This window comes from Ranitomeya variabilis, chromosome 2 (assembly GCF_051348905.1).
Source record: "Ranitomeya variabilis isolate aRanVar5 chromosome 2, aRanVar5.hap1, whole genome shotgun sequence".
Classification (NCBI taxonomy): domain Eukaryota; kingdom Metazoa; phylum Chordata; class Amphibia; order Anura; family Dendrobatidae; genus Ranitomeya; species Ranitomeya variabilis.
Window position 1 is genome coordinate 914,511,809 of NC_135233.1, and position 13,494 is coordinate 914,525,302.

General features: G+C 42.7%; 1 protein-coding gene across 1 annotated transcript in view; it reads left to right on the top strand.

Moving 5' to 3' along the window:
- The window catches only part of LOC143810019 (transient receptor potential cation channel subfamily V member 6-like), a 216,672-nt gene that overhangs the window by 55,083 nt on the left and 148,095 nt on the right, over positions 1 to 13,494 (top strand). The window contains exons 3-4 of the mRNA XM_077292933.1: positions 143 to 184; positions 2,719 to 2,813. Coding sequence (XP_077149048.1) covers positions 150 to 184; positions 2,719 to 2,813 — 130 coding nt within the window. The 5' untranslated portion in view covers positions 143 to 149. The remainder of the gene's footprint in view (positions 1 to 142; positions 185 to 2,718; positions 2,814 to 13,494) is intronic.

Below are 13,494 nucleotides of genomic sequence, written 5' to 3' on the forward strand. Positions count from 1 at the left end.
TCATGGATGAGATATATTACAAAGTTTACTATATTGGTTTATGCTATTGATTTATGTAAAGTTTGTTGAAAGTACAGTCCACATATAAATGGAACTTTCTCAAAGTAGAAATGGTCATGACTTATTTTTTTCTGATTCTTAGATGATAGATGAGACTCATTATGAATGAAACTGTGAAAAGTGGGTGAGTAATGTTTAACAATGTATTCTCTATCTTGTACATATAGTCTGTGATCATCTTAAATACATTATGACTAGCAACCATAAAATTAGGGAAAGTAAGATGGATGTACTAACCATGGCAACCCATTTACTGTTTTATATTTTTTCACGTTACACTCACACTCATAAGCTTAAATGTGTGTTTTGAGGATTTTATGTAATATACCAACAATGAGTACCAAGTATTTGTGAAACATAAAGGGAATGATAGATGTTTTTTTTTAAATGTTTTAAAAACAAAATCTTGAAATTGTGACGTGCATTTGTATTCAGTCCCCCTGAGCCAATACTTTGTAGAACTTCCTTTCGCTGCCATTACAGCTGCAAGTCTTTTGGGTATATATCTACCAGCTTTGCACAAGTAGCGGCTGAAATATTTGCCCATTCTTATTTACACACTCGCTCTAGCTCAGTGAGATTGGATGGAAAGCGTCTGTAAACAATAATTTTCATGTCTTGCCATAGATTCTCAATGGGATTTAAGTCTGGACTGTGACTGGGCCATTCACACACATGAATATGTTTTGATCTAAACCATTCATTGTCGCTCTGGTAGTTGGTTTGTTGGGTCTTTGTCCTGCTGGAGTGTGAACCTACACCCCAGTCTCAAGTCTTCTGCAGCCTCTAGCTGATTTTCCTCCAGCCTTTAACTGTATTTAGTCCATCCATCTTCCGATCAACTCTGACCAGTTTCCCTGTCCCTTCAGATGCTGCAACCAAATATTTGATATGTGGCAGAAAACCAACTGCACATCACCATGAAAATACCATCCCCACCATGAATCATGGTGGTAGCAGCATCATGCTGTGGGGATGATTTTCTTCAGCAGGGACAGGAAAGCTGGTCAGAGTTGATGGGAAGATGGATGGAGCTAAATATAGGGCAATCCTAGAGGAAAACCTGTTAGAGGCTGCAAAAGTCTTGAGACTGGGGTGTAGGCTTAACTTCGAGTAGGACTACGGTGTCTACTGCCAGAGCTACAATGAAATGGTTTATATTAAAGCACATTCATGAGTTTGAGTGACCCAATCACAGTCCAGACCTAAAGTCTATTGAGAATCTGTGGCAAGACTAGAAAATTGCTGTTTACAGTTGCCTCCATCCAATCTCACTGAGCTAGAACTAATTAGCAAAGAAGAATGGGAACATTTTTCAGCCTCTAGATGTGAAAAGCTTGTAGAAGAATACCCCAAAAGACTTGCAGCAGTTGAAGTGAAAGTGGTCACGCAAAGTATTTACTTTGGGGGAATTAATAAAAATGCACATCACAATTTTCAGATTTATATTTTTAAAATGTTCAGAAAATCATTAATCATTTCCTCTACATTTCCCAAAACTTGATACTGTTAGCATATCACATAAAATTACAATAAAATATATTTATGGGTATAAGGCTACTTTCACACTAGCGTCGTACTCGACCCGTCGCAGTGCGTCGGGCCGACGTACCGACACTAGCGTTGTTTGCGCTGCACAATGGGTGCAGCGGATGCTGATTTTCAGCGCATCTGCCGCCCCATTGTGAGGTGCGGGGAGGAGGGGGCGGAGTTCCGGCCGCGCATGCGCGGTCGGAAAAAGCGGACACGTCGCACAAAAAAACGTTACATGTAGCTTTTTTTTGTGCCGACGGTCCGCCAAAGCACGACGCATCCGTCGCACGACGGTTGTGATGTGTGTCAATGCGTAGCAATGCGTCGCTAATGTTAGTCAATGGGGAAAAAACGCATCCTGCAGACAACTTTGCAGGATGCGTTTTTTCGCCAAAACGACGCATTGCGACGTATTGCAAAAAACGCTAGTATGAAAGTAGCCTAACGTGGAAAATGCAGAAAAGTTAATGGAGTATGAATACTTTTTCAAGGCACTGTACTTAGCTTGTCTGTAACAACTGCTGTGAATATGAAAGTTTGGCAAGGCTATATCCAGTGTAGGTAACATTATGGACTCAATGCTGATACATCTCATCTATTCTGAAACATTGTAACAAATGAACAGGACAGGAGAAATCAAACTAACTAGACTTTATGGGCTTTCAGTTATGTATTGCATATTATTACAAATATTGATTTTTATATTTAGTTTTATATGGTACTTTGTATTGTACGCTGGAAATTAAATTTCACCTTTAAATGGCAGGTTCCCTGAAATGAATGTGTTTTTCTATAAGAAGCATACAGGACTGAAGATGCTATGATCTTTGCCTTTCTTCTAATCTGTCTTCTAAGGCTTCAAGTTCTATGATCTATGCTATTTGGATTTTTGTTATTATTCAGCACTAGCGGTGACTCGATACTACATCTCCGATATCTTTTCAGAATGGTCTTGGAATCAAATATGTTTTTAGTGCCCTCTAGAATAGCAGAGCTCAAACATACTACAGGTGTTGGATTAGCTTTCTCCATTTCATTTGTCTTGTAGATTTTTGTGTCACCTCTTATTAGGGATTTTCATCACGTATGTGTCAGTGATCTCATATGATTTGCTTTATTTTATAGGAACAACTGCCTTTTGTTTGAAGCCGCTGCTTCAAATGACTTCTCAGCCATGAGGACACTGCTACAAAGAGAAGATATTGACCCTTCTGTTAGAGGTGGGAATCTCTCCTGAGCCGTTTGCTTATTAGTGAATTTTGTCTTTAGATTTCACTTTTTCTTTGGTGCTATTGCTACTGTTTGACTTTAGAATAAATTCAACAAGTAATGCAAAAACATTACAGAGTGATTAGTACATGAAAAGCATGGGAAATAGCTAAAGGGTACATCACTGAGAACGCAAACGAAGGTGTCCAGCCATTTGGGTATAAAACTTCACCAATTTATTAGTACAGTTTAAAAGATTCTAGGTAAATTCTAAATATAGCATCAAGGGAAAAACTACACATTTTTGACAAAGAACTGTCCTTAATCATGGTGCACATCACTCTGACCTGGAGAGAGAAGAATATGTTCTCCTTCTGGCCTCTGCTGCTTGATTTATGGATGTGATATTGATAATTGTCCTATGCTAGTTGAAGACTACCTCTATGATGATGAAGAGACAAAAGTTATGCCAGGATATCGAAGAAATACTCATTGTGAACAGCGGATAGCATAGGTGACCTTGTAAATAGGTGCAAAACTAATGCTTCTAATAGGGAGACCACGAGTAGCAGTCAGCAAAACCTCTGCCCACTGTGATGGCCAGTTCCTGCACAATTTTCCTTCACAATAATGCAGTCATGGAGATCACACTGCTGATGTCCCTGGTGAGGATGATGGGGTGCGACAAGGTAAGCGCTCCAATGAAGCTAAGGATACAGAAACGTTTTATTGAGTGGTGGAAAAATGTGCAAGGAGACAGTATTGGGGAGAAAAGGGTGATGTGACAGTATGGGGTTTAAGTAAGAGGACAGTATGTGGGAAGAAAATTGTGAGGGAGCAGTACAGAGTGGCAAGTATGAGGGGACAGTATGGGGATGAAAAAGAAAGGGTACAATATGGGGGCTAGAAAACTGTGAAGGAACAGTATGGTGTGGGTGAAAGTGTAAGGGGGCCAGGATGGTGAGTGGGGCGAAAAATTTATGAGGGGCCAGTATGGGAGGAAAAAAGTGTGAAGAGACAATATGGGGAGAAGAATGTGTGAGGGGACAATATGGGGGGAGAGATTCAGGTGACAGTATAGGTGGGAATGTGATAAGACGGTAAGTGGGGAGAAATGTGTGTGTGAGGGGACAGTATGGGGAGAAATGCACAGGGGAACTGGAACGCCTGCCAGGGCTGTGGGGTACTCGGTACCGGGTCCGGTCTTAAAGGGAATGTCACAGTGGCTATGACCCGGGCCGTGGCCCTGGGCGCCCAATTAAAAGGGAAAGGTCTTTTAAGGGGAATTGTGAATAAAGTCTATTGTTCGTTTCGCCACCTGTGGTTCTTGGTCATTAGGGACCGACACCGCTTAAAGGGGTCCTCTGGGGTGATGGTATGGTGGCTGGATGGTGACGCTTCCCACAGGTTAAGCAGGGTCCCCATGGCTCTTAAGGTGTGTGGCAAGGGTGTTGTATGCCGATGAATAAGTGGAAGACACAAGTTGTAAAGTCTTTACCTGGTTTACTGGTGGTAGTCCACAGTCCAGGGTACCAGGCACAGGTGGTGATGTGGTCCGGCCGGCTTGGAGGCAAAGGTGATCCCTCTCCCAGATGAGGTCCATAAGCCTTTCCTACTTGTGCTAAGATGTCAAGGTCTCTGCTGCTTGAAGCTTGCTGGCAAGGAATCCTCTCTCTCTTGTCCTGGGACAGTTGCCTGCACGGTAGGCAGTTTGAGCCTTTTTATAGGGTCTCTACCACGACCCAGGCTCTTAAGCGTACTACTGTACCTCAGGCTTAGCACGGGCAGTTAACGTGTAGTCTAATGCCCTCCAGTTCTGCTATGTATCTTAGAGTCCCACAAAAGCCCCGGGCTCCCGGTACCCGGTTTCTGCACTTCGGCTCAGAGGGTGCCCGGCCACAGTTCCCCTCTGAGCCCTGTTCCACTCCTATGCTCCTTTCCTCAGTGCTCCACTGTATGCAACAACCTTTCAGGTTCTCCTCTTCCCAGGAGCCACAGCACAATCCTGGCTGCATGGCTTCGCTGTCTCCTCTACGTCTCTCTTAGACGTCTGTTCTCCTTGGTCTCCCTGGACCAACTGTCCTCCTCCTCGCTCTCCCTCCAACAGGATAACGCCTCCTCCAGACCAGGACATATATCCATATTTGAGGGAAGCTCGCCTTAATCCGGGTCCTGAGCTCCCCCTCCTGGCCTGGATTCGGAATGTGCTGCATGTGTGTGCTTACCTGGTAAAGAGAATCCTCTTTGCCTCCACGCATGATATTCAACCTCCCCGAAAGGAAGGCAACATCACTGTAACAACCGGTTACCTAGGGTGTTACAGAACAATATGGGAGGAGAAATGTGTGACAGGACAGTATGAGGAGAAAAATATGTGAGGGAACAATATGGGGGAAATGTGTAATGAGACAGCATGGTGGAGCAATGTGTTAGGGGACAGTGCGATTAAAGTGTGAGAGTTCATAGCATAGAGATAGGGTAGTGTAGGGGTAAGGATAAAGATGAGGTAGTGTGGGAAGATAGTGTAATGGCCCAGCAATTAAGGAAAAGTATGCAGAGGGGTTGAAGTGTGAGGCAGTATAGAGGGACATTAGATAGGGATAGTGTGATGATTATAGCTAATAAGGGCAGACGGTAGCTCATAAAAGTGGACAGTATGAAGGAAATCATTCACAGATGAGGACAGTGTGAAGGGCATATACCATAAGAGAGACAATGGGAGTGACATCTTTTTTGAAGGGAGTACAATTGGGGGCAATTATTCAGGGGCACAGAGTAGAACCAGTATATTTTATTCAGGAGCATTATAAAGACACTGCTACTATTAAGAGCACCGTGTTGGGATGTGCTGCAGAAGACTGGTCAAAACTGAAGTTTGCTAGATACGCCTTTGTCATGAATTGCATCAGTAATTCATGTACTTTACTGCTGTCTACATGTGCTACATGTTCTTTACTGCCTCTTACCTAATATTCTTTGCTGGTACTAAATGTACTGGACTTCTCTTTACCTGTACCGCATATGTTGCATTGATCCAATCCTGTGCTTCATGTACTATCCTGCACTCATGTGCTGCATTTGTAATTCACATATTGTAATGCTGTCTACTTGTGCTATATGCTGTGCCGCATCTTTCCTATACTCTCTGCCTTTACTACATGTACTGTACTGCTCTGCTCTATAACTGTGATACATGTACTGCACTGCTCTATAGCTGTGCTACATGCACTGTACTGCTTTGTTCCCCTGCTTTATGTACTCTCCTGCACTCATCAACAGTCTATAATTTTAAGGGTACGTTAATTTTAACATTGAGAGATAGAATATCAAAAATAAAATCCAGAAAATCACATTGTATAAATTATATAAATGTATTTGCATTTTGCAGTGAGAAATAAGTATTTGATCCCATACCAACCATTAAGAGTTCCGGCTCCTACAGACCAGTTAGATGCCTTACTGACCCACTGCCAAACCGGTCATGCTGAAGGATGTTGCAGGCAGCAGATCGCTCTCCACGGCATCTCCAGACTCATGTCTGTCACATGTGCTCAGTGTGAACCTGCTTTCATTTGTGAAGAACACAGGGAGGCAGTGGCAAATTTGCAAATCCTATTGTTCTGTGGCAAACTCCAAGCGTCCTGCACGGTGTTGGGCTGTGAGCACAACCCACATCTGTGGACGTTGGGCACTCACACAATCCTCATGGAGTCAGTTTCTAACTGTTCGTGCAGACACATGCACATTTGTGGCAAAGGTCATTTTGCATTGCTCTGGCAGTGCTTATCCTCCTTGCACAAAGGCTGAGGTAGTGGTCCTGCCGCTGGGTTGTCGCCCTCCTATTGCCCCTCCACATCTCCTGGTGTACTGGCCTGTCTTCTGGTAGGCTACTACGCTGACAGTCACAGCAAACCTTCTTGCAACAGCTCGCATTGATGTGCCATCCTGGATGAGCTGCACTACCTGAGCCACTTGTGTGGTTGTAGAGTCCGTCTCATGCTACCACGAGTGTGTAAGCACAACCAACATTCAAAAGTGACCAAAACATCAGCCAGAAAGCATTGGTACTGTGGTCCCCACCTGCAGAACCACTCCTTTATTGAGTGTGTTTTGATAATTGCCAATAATTTCCATCTGTTGTCTATTCCATTTGCACAACAGCATGTGAAATTGATTGTCAAACAGTGTTGCTTCCTAAGTGGACAGTTTGATTTCACAGAAGTTTGATTTACTTGGAGTTATATTCTGTTAAGTGTACCTTTTGCTTTTTTGAGCAGTTTATTATTCACACACTATGTAATGTAGTTATATACTGGTATTATTGGTAAAATCGTTGCATGGTGAGTTATGCTCAGTAAGAGGATAATACTACTTTTCTTGTCACACATGACAGCACCAACGAGAGAGGTGATCCACCCTTCAAGGACCGGAAACCTTCAAGATAAAAAGGCGACTCCTCTCTCCGCATCAGTGGTTTTCTGTCCTTGAAGGGGGAACCTTCACCTGCATGAAGGCAGATTTTTTGAACCACAGATCACTTCCGCAGGGTGAATGGTCTCTCAAAACGGCAATATTTAGGGATCTGGTGGAAATGTGGGGGCGGCCGGAAATCGACTTTTTCGCCACTCGACAGAACAGCAAAGTAGAGAGGTTCTGCTCCCTGGACCCAAGAGAAAATCCTCAAGTGGTGGATGCCTTTTGGATCAAATGGGACTTCACCCTGGCCTATGCCTCCCCCCCCCCAGTCTGTCTAATACCAGCATTTCTCAGGAAGATCAGGCAGGACAGAGCAAGAGTAGTACTCATAGCCCCCTTTTGGCCCAAGAGGCCCTGGTGCTTTTGGCTAAGGAATATGTCAGTTTGGAACCGTGGGTCCTTCCAGAGATCCCGGACCTTCTAGCTCAATAGCCCATGTTCCATCCTCAGGTGACTGGGGTGCACTTAACAGTCTGGAACTTGAGAGGTCAGTGCTAGAGTGTAAGGGGTTTTCTACCAACCTGGTCTCTACCTTGCTTGCTAGTAGGAAGCTGGTCACTACAAAAATTTATGGTAAGACCTGGAAGAAATTCCTGTCATCTACAGTGTGTTAGCTGGAAGATAAGGTACTCCTAAAGAAATACTGGAGTTTCCGCAGAAAGGGCAGGAACAGGGCCTGGTGGTTAGTACCTTCAAAGTTCAGGTATCTGCCTTAGGGGCTCTGTATAATTACAACCTCGTGGGTAATTGATGGGTGGTCAGTTTTATTAAGGCATGCGCTAGATCCAGACCAGTCTCAGTGGCCAGGATCCCTCCATGGGACTTGAACCTGGTCTTGAATGCTATAACAGAATCCCCTTTGAGGCTTTAACTGAAGGATCCATAAAACTGGTTACATTAAAAACTATACTCTTAGTAGCCCTTACAGCACGGAGAGTAAGCGATATACAGGCCCTATCAGCAGAATCCTCCCTTTACCATGGTAATGTACGATAGAGTAGTTTTAAAACCTTAGCCTGCGTATCTAAAGTAATATCTAGGTTCCATAGGTCACAAGAGATATCGCTACCTTCCTTCTGTCCTAACCCAAAGAATGATAGGGAAAGGAAATTCCATACCCTAGATGAAAGAGAAGCCTTCTTCACTATTTGTTGGCAACAAAACCTTAGAGGAAGGATAGGTCTCTGTTTATGTCCTTCCAGGGTTCTAGGAAGGGGATGGGAGTCTCAAAGGGTACCAAAGAAAAAAAAAAATTGATGTTCCAGCTTCCAATAAAAAATAAACTTTAATCCAATACATTAAAATCAGGAAAACTCCCGGAACAGCACCATAACACCGTGGAGGCAGGCTACGCGTTTCGACCGAAGTCTTTATCACAGCTGATCTACTTAATTACATGCCCAGTATAAAAGGAATCAAATACCAATGAAATAGTGAGAAAATGTCACATGACCAGAAGGTCCTAGACAATAAAAAAAAGTAACTGGTACATATAACAAAACCAATGCAAACATTTTTTTTATTGTCTAGGACCTTCTGGTCATGTGACATTTTCTCACTATTTCATTGGTATTTGATTCATTTTATACTGGGCATGTAACTAAGTAGATCAGCTGTGATAAAGACTTCGGTCGAAACGCGTAGCCTGCCTCCACGGTGTTATGGTGCTGTTCCGGGAGCTTTCCTGATTTTAATGTATTGGATTAAAGTTTATTTTTTATTGGAAGCTGGAACATCTCTTTTTTTTTTTTTTTTTCTTTGGAGTTCTACTACGTCTCATCAGGACGGAGTTCCGGGCTTCCTCAGCTGATCGGTGAGCTGGCTCCTTTTGTCTTAGTCTCAAAGGGTACCCTATCCAGATGGATAAGGGAAGCTATCAAATTGCCCTATGTAGGCACAGGAAGACCGGTTCCCGACGACCTGAGGGCCCACTCTACAAGAGCGATGGCAACGTCTTGGGCTGAAAGAGCAGAAGTGTCCAAAGAACAGATCTGTAAGGCAGCTACGTGGTCGTCACCTTCCAACTTTTATAGCCAGTATAGACTGAATGTTTCTGCCTCTTCTGATCTCACGTTTGCAAAGAGGTTTCTACAGGCTGTGGTCCCTTCCTGATAGAGTAATTCTCTGTAATTCTCTCGTTGGTGCTGTCATGGGTGACAGGAAAACATGTCTATTACTTACCGGTAATGTGTTTTTACGGAACCAATGGTAGCAGCCTTATATTCCCTCCCGTTACTAAGCCATCACCTTCTGGTTGGTGGATTGCTGTATATAGTTTACCATTTAAGGTGGGGTTAAGGATAATTTTTATAATTTGTATAAATTTATATACATGTGTGTACCCTAACTCGGAGGTCCTCTCATGCACTGTAATCCACTGATGCGGAGAGAGGAGCCGCCCTTTTTATCTTGAAGGTTTTCTGTCCTTGAAGGGCAGATCCCCCCTCTCATTGGTGCTTTCATGAATTCCATAAAAACAAATCACCAGTAAGTAATATATGTGTATCCAGTCACTATGAAGGTGTAATAACTGTGGTCATGATGTAACGGTATTATTTGAACCTTGGATTGCGGTATCATTTGTAATATTAGTCTTTGCACGGTGTGTTTTCTTTAAATATTACTTCCATGTTGTTACTAATCATTGTATGATGGTAATATTTATTGGTAATATAGTGGCAACAATGTATTATATAGTAGTATATAAAGCATTTTTTTTTAAGGTGGGGATACTTATGACTTGGGGGTAAAGCCATTTATCTTTAAAGAGCCTAGAAACACCCTCACTTATAAAGAAAAAAGTCATAATGTGATGACTATGCAGCATACAGTTCTTTTTATAGATAAATATACTTTTTTTGTGTGTCAGAGAATATTGATGCCAACATATTCACATTCATATTCCCCAAAAGAATAAACCTTAACTGCAGCCCTCTGTGATCTCAGGACATTTATTGTCTATAGATGATGTGCTATGGCTTCTGAAGCATTAAATTGTGAATTATTTTAACATAATTAAAGTAAGGTTATGCAGCAGAACTAAACCTTTATCTTTGTATCATGTGCATGGTTAGCTTAATGTAGTGAGGGTGTGAATTAATTCCAAGCTTAGGCCGTGTGCTCATGTTTGTCTTGTCATTCTGTCAAGTATTGAAATCACAAATCTGGCTGAGTGATGTTTGTTTACTGGGTTATTTTGTGCAATATTATCATCCATTATTCTAGAGTAATGAGGAAGTCAATAACTTAGTTTCTTCTACTGCGCTTATACTACTGTGGTGTTGCCTCCAAACACCACACACAAATAAACATAAATGCAGCCAATTTTCATTTTTGGCCTTTAGTTTTTTCTTCTCTTCTTCTAGAAGACATAACCATATATTATTATTTTCTGTAAACATAGTCTTTTGAGGACTTGCTACTGAATGAGTTGTCATTTTTACTATATAATGTACAGAAAAACAAAAATCCAAATAAGTTAACATGGTGAAAAAATGCACTCCTCTTTTTTTCTGGTGTTCACTTTTAAGGCGTTCATTGTACAATAGAATTAACATGGAAAGATGGGTCTCCAGGTCAGTACAACAACAACAACAACAACAACAATTTAAAATTTCTATAGTTTTGTTTTAATAACTTTATTGTCCTATAAAAATTCTATGAGACCCATAACTTTTTTATTTGTCAATGGAGCTGTGCGAGGGTGCAGAGGTGTATCTAGCCTTTCCTGCACCTGGGGAAAAGGATCAGTTTGGCCCCCCCCCCCTCCCCAAACCTCCCCCATTTGAACCTTAACTCTATTGAAACTGTATGACCAAGCCAAGGTACATTCCTGAATCCCCATAATGTTAAAATAGATACCAATAAAAGTAAAATTAATTGAGACATCAGTAGGTTAAGTGTTTTTGAATAATTATATTGAATCAGGAGCCCCATGTATTCCTGCATAAAGGTTAATAATGGCCCCATAAGATGCTCCATAAAGATATTCGCGCCATATAGTGCTGCACAAACGTTAATTATGGCCTTATAAGATGCTCCATACAGACACTTGCCCCATATAGTGCTGCACAAACGTTATGGCCCCATAAGATGCTCTATACAGACACTTACCCCATATAGTGCTGCGCAAACGTTATGGCCCCATAAGATGCTCTATACAGACACTTACCCCATATAGTGCTGCGCAAACGTTATGGCCTTATAAGATGCTCCATACAGACACTTGCCCCATATAGTACTGCACAAACGTTATGGCCCCATAAGATGCCCCATACAGACACTTGCCCCATATAGTACTGCACAAACGTTATGGCCCCATAAGATGCTCTATACAGACACTTGCCCCATATAGTACTGCACAAACGTTGATTATGGCCCCATACAGACACTTGCCCCGTTATAGTGCTGCACAAATGTTATGGCCCCATAAGATGCTCCATACAGACACTTGCCCCATATAGTGCTGCACAAACATTATGGCCCCATAAGATGTTCCATACAGACACTTGCCCCATATAGTACTGCACAAACGTTATGGCCCCATAAGATGCTCTATACAGACACTTGCCCCATATAGTGCTGCACAAACGTTATGGCCCCATAAGATGCTCTATACAGACACTTGCCCCGTTATAGTACTGCACAAACGCTATGGCCCCATAAGATGTTCCATACAGACACTTGCCCCATATAGTACTGCACAAATGTTATGGCCCCATAAGATGCTCCATACAGACACTTGCCCCATATAGTACTACACAAACGTCATGGCCCCATAAGATGCCCCATACAGACACTTGCCCCATTTGCTGTTGCTGCAATAAAAAAAAAATCACATACTCACCTCTCCGTCGCTCAGGCACTTTCAATATTGCACCTGCTCCTCGTTCCAGCCGCAGCTCCATCTTCAGCACCGACGTTCAGGCAGAGGGCGTGCACTAACTACGTCACCGCGCCCTCTGACCTCAGCATCACTGCTGAAGATGGAGCAGCGCCGGAACGAGGAGCAGGTGAATATCGCGCTGCGCTCCCCTCCTCATTATACTCACCTGCTCCTGGCGCGGTGCAGTCCCTCCTTCCCGGATGCCGGCAGCTTCTTCCTGTACTGAGCGGTCACTGTTACCACTAATTACAGTAATGAATATGCGGCTCCACCCCTCTGGGAGGTGGAGCCGCATATTCATTACTGTAATGATCGGTACCATGTGACCGCTCAGTACAGGACGAGGAGCCTCCTTGGACCGCCGCATCATCAGGCGGCCCACTGGCGCCCCCCTGTCGTCTGCACCCGGGGCACATGCCCTGGCTGCCCCCCCTGGATATGCCACTGGGGGCAAGGACCCTGCCCTTGCAAGCTTACTGCACCTTTACATGAATTCATGAAGAGATGTAGTTTGTAAAATGAGGTCAGTTATGAGGGGTTCTGTTATTCTCGCCTCTCAGGGGCTCTTCCACTGGGTCATGTCACCTGCAAACCATAACAACTAAATTTGCACTGTAATATGGTGCTTCGTCCTTTCTAAACTTTGTACTGTGAATATAATTGTTCCTGATTATATTTAACTTAAATTGCACAACAAACATTGAGGTCCATTTTTTCCTATTAGCCCTTATAAAAATTAAATATTTGGGACTAAAACAACATTTTAGTGGTAAAAATGTAATTATTCTTTCTTCACCGCCCAATCGTGTAAAATTCTGTGAGGCACATGTGGTGTCAAAATGCTCACTACACCCCTAGATTAGTTAATTGGGGGGTGGAGTTTTTAAGATGTGGTCACTTATGAGCCGTTACACTGTTTTGGCACCTCAGGGGCTTTTACAATGTGACATGGCACCCTGACACCATTCTAGCAAAATCTGAACTCCAATATGGCACGTCTTCTCTTCTGAACTTTGCACTGTGCCTCAAAACTAATTTTCGACTACACATTGGTTTACTCATGAGAAATTGCATAACAAATTGTATCATTCATATTCTCACATTATCCCTTTGAAAATTATAAACTTGGGGCCAAACCAAATCTTTAGTGTAAAGAATGGCAATTTTCCTTTAACTCAGCCCAATGTTATACAATTCTGTGAATCGCCTGAGAGTTAAAAATGCTCAATGCTATGGCCATTTTCTCCTGTTACCTTTGTGAAAATGCAAAGTTTGGGGCTAAAGCAACATTTTTGTGGGAAAAAAATAACATTTTAATTTTTTTCTTCCAC